Source organism: Echinops telfairi, unplaced genomic scaffold, assembly GCF_000313985.2.
Source record: "Echinops telfairi isolate 266 unplaced genomic scaffold, ASM31398v2 ScPeMD7_7424;HRSCAF=8462, whole genome shotgun sequence".
Classification (NCBI taxonomy): Eukaryota; Metazoa; Chordata; class Mammalia; order Afrosoricida; family Tenrecidae; genus Echinops; species Echinops telfairi.
This window is the reverse complement of record NW_022111324.1, coordinates 73,477,390-73,480,517: the sequence shown is the minus strand read 5'-3', so window position 1 is coordinate 73,480,517 and position 3,128 is coordinate 73,477,390. Positions and strand designations below refer to the sequence as shown.

Genomic DNA, 3,128 nt, shown 5'->3' with positions numbered 1-3,128 from the left:
GGCCGCTTGTTTACCTTCAAGCTTTTAAGACCCCAGACGCTATATCTTTTGATAGCCGGGCACCATCAGCTTTCTTCACCACATTTGCTTGTTCAGAGAAAACCTTTTCTACAATAAATTCTGAAAGACAACCAAAGGCAGGTAGCAGGCCAATATTTACATAACTTTTAAAAGATACTGCACAAAGTATTGTTGTATATAAGAACATAAAGGATAAATATGAAACCAAGAACTTAAAAAAAATCTATTCGCCTAATAAAATAATGTTCTTGTGTGCCAGTGAGTTGATCCTGCTCTGAGTGACCCATTAGGAGAGAGTAGAACTGCCCTGTGAAGTGTCCAAGGCGGCAGTCTTTATGAAGACGGGCTCAGTTTTCTGCCATGGAGTGGCAGCTGTGTTCAAACTGCCGACCTTCCATTTAGCAGCCAAGCAGTTAACCACTGAGCCACCAGTGCTCCTTAAATTTTTGTATCTGCTAATGGTATTACAGAGGAGCCCTGGTGGCCTAGGGGTTAGTTACAATGCTTGGACTGCTAAGTGCAAAGTCAGCAGTGGAAAACCATCAGCTGCTCTTCAGGAGAAAAATGGGTTTTCTATTCACACGGACAGTTCTTCCCTGCCCCAGAGGGTTGCTGTACGTTAGCATCGACTCAGTGGCAGTGCGTTTGTGGTTTTTTTTCGGTAATGGTATTGTTATATAGGTATTATCTTTCTTCAGAAATACAAAGAAGTTTCAAAAAAACTCATGGAAATGTGAAATTAAGAAATAATAGAAATTTTCCGTGAACTTTTTGAAATTCCCTTGTACATACTGAATATTTTGGTGTTAAGTTTCTGTACTTTATTTACAAATAGTTCTGCCCAAACAAAATTATTCTGGAGAGAAAGGTAAAGCAAATATGGTAAAATGCTAGCAATTTACAGATATAGGTAAAGAGTAGATAGGTGACATTTTTATTTTCTTTTAATTTCTTTTAGCTTTTCAGTAGGTTTTAAGTTTCAAAATAAATCAAATAAAGGGTTAGTAAAGAAAAAGAAGCCATGATAGTGTAGTGATTATGGGTTGGCCTTCTAACAGCTGGGTCAGTGGTTCGAAACCACCAGCCACTCCATTGAAGAAAGATGAGGCTTTCTACGCCTGTGAAAAGTTAGTCTCGGAAATTCACAGGGCCAGTTCTACCCTGTCCTATAGAGTTGCTATGAGTTGGAATTTCTCAATGGCAACGAGGGTTTTTTGGAAAGAAAAAAATAACAAAAATCAGAATCACGAAAATATAAACATAGTCATCTTGAAAATCGGCTTGTGGTCAGGGTTGAGTACTGCAACATACTTAATTTTGATGCAAATTTATGTGATCCTTGTAAATTGAGGCTAGTAGGGAAATATTGTTGGAGACCTCTGTACTAAACCTTTTTTTTTTTTTTCAGTATAGACTATGGTCGAAGGAAAAGAAATGCTTTTCGGATTCAGGTAGAAAAATGTGAGTTTCTTCCTGTTAGAGTTAAATTATCATTGATGCTACAGAAATCATTGAGCTCATGGCAGTTTTTTTTTCATTTCAGTGTTTAATTTAATTAGTAATGAGAAAGGACTTAAGGATGTAACAGAGCTAGAAGATGAACATCTAGCAAAAAGATCAAGACAAGGTGAAGAGGATAATGGGTAAGTATGATCATAGGGAATGTTCATTCTAAACCACAAAGCTGATCACATCCTGTTCCTTCTTGCGAAATGTTCAATGCTCTTCCTTGTTTATCCAGTGCTGCATAACCCTTTCCTCAGCGCGCCAAGCCTTTGCGTCAGCCATGTTCCCAAGAAGGCCAATTCTCTCCGTCACTGTGCGCTCGCGCAGGTGCTTTTCTGTCCTCGGAATGTTCTTGTCCTCTTCCCAAATTCTTAACTCAGCCTGCAAGAGTCAGTTGAATTTTTATTGGCTTTCTTAGGTCTTTCTAGATTTGTTCCTTAGTGTTTCGTTAGCTCCTGCTTCATGGCTGTTGTTCATCATCCTTACATGCGGCGAGTGAAGGGTTCTTGCATACTTGCTTGCATACCTCTCATTATCTTTGTTTTCTGTGCCCTCTTAGAAGGCCAAGCACAGAGAAGGTGCTAGTTAATGTGACCGAGTTTGTTTTAAAAATATGTTGAGATACAATGAACTATACATTTCTAAGGTATGAATTTGATGAGTTTCTATCAAGGGCTCATGCGGGAGGGGGGAGCAGGGAGGGAGAAGAAAAATGAGGACCTAATGTTGGGGGTTTAAATGGAGAGAAAATGTTTTGAGAAACGATGTACAAATGCGCTTTACACAATTGATGTGTGTGTGGATTGGGATAACAGTTGTATGAGCCCCTAATAAAATGTTAAAAAAGAAAAAAAAAATTGATGAGTTTGACAGACAAGGAGTGTTCAGAGAGTTTGTAGAAATGGAATTAAAGGCTAATGGGGTTTTTCCAGAGGCTCTTTGAAGCCCTTTCAAAGGCATGTGGACACTGATACTCTCACCGTCTGAACAGTTCAGGGGACAGGCCAGCTGAGGGTCCGAGTCCTGCAGAAGGCATCGGCTGTCTTGTGGCACAGTGCACGTTATGGACCAGGTGCTGGCTGCTATGTTCGCCTCTAATATTTGAAATGGAGAGACTGACCACTTTAAATGCTTGGCTGGATTAAACACCAAGCCGTTTGAACAAATTTTAATAGGTTAAGATGGTGTTTCAACAAATTTTAGTAAACATACAGTCGATATGTCTTGGGAAGCCATCTGGTTATCTCGAAGAATTGTGAGGAAAATTGGTTCCGGTTTATGTCTGATTTAGTGTCCAGGAGTTCAACATCATAGAATCCCAACCATCGAGCAGAGGACGCAGTGGCGCCGTCTGCTGATGTTGGATGGATAGCCAAAGAAGGAGAGTAGAGCGTTCAACAAGGCTAAGGACGGAAGTCGGTGCAAGCTGTCCCTTTCAGGATGACCGTCTTTCTTCAGAGAAACCGCCAAGCAGGCTACCTCGAGAAGAATCCCCACTAAAGACAGTGGTGCTAGGGAATGTGGAAACAGCGCAGAAGTTCTACGCTCCTGAATGTGAGCTTGCTGCTCTCCAGGCCCAGGTCGTCAGAATCGTGACCTTG

At 40.8% G+C, this 3,128-nt stretch overlaps 1 protein-coding gene across 4 annotated transcripts in view; it reads left to right on the top strand.

Moving 5' to 3' along the window:
• NVL (nuclear VCP like) overlaps positions 1 to 3,128 on the top strand; it is a 138,859-nt gene that overhangs the window by 10,902 nt on the left and 124,829 nt on the right. For 3 of the 4 annotated variants that reach the window (XM_045298132.1, XM_045298131.1, XM_045298130.1), the window contains exons 3-4: positions 1,430 to 1,482; positions 1,565 to 1,664. In XM_045298132.1, the coding sequence (XP_045154067.1) occupies positions 1,430 to 1,482; positions 1,565 to 1,664 (153 nt within the window). The remainder of the gene's footprint in view (positions 1 to 1,429; positions 1,483 to 1,564; positions 1,665 to 3,128) is intronic. The other variant, XM_045298133.1, reaches the window with a different exon arrangement.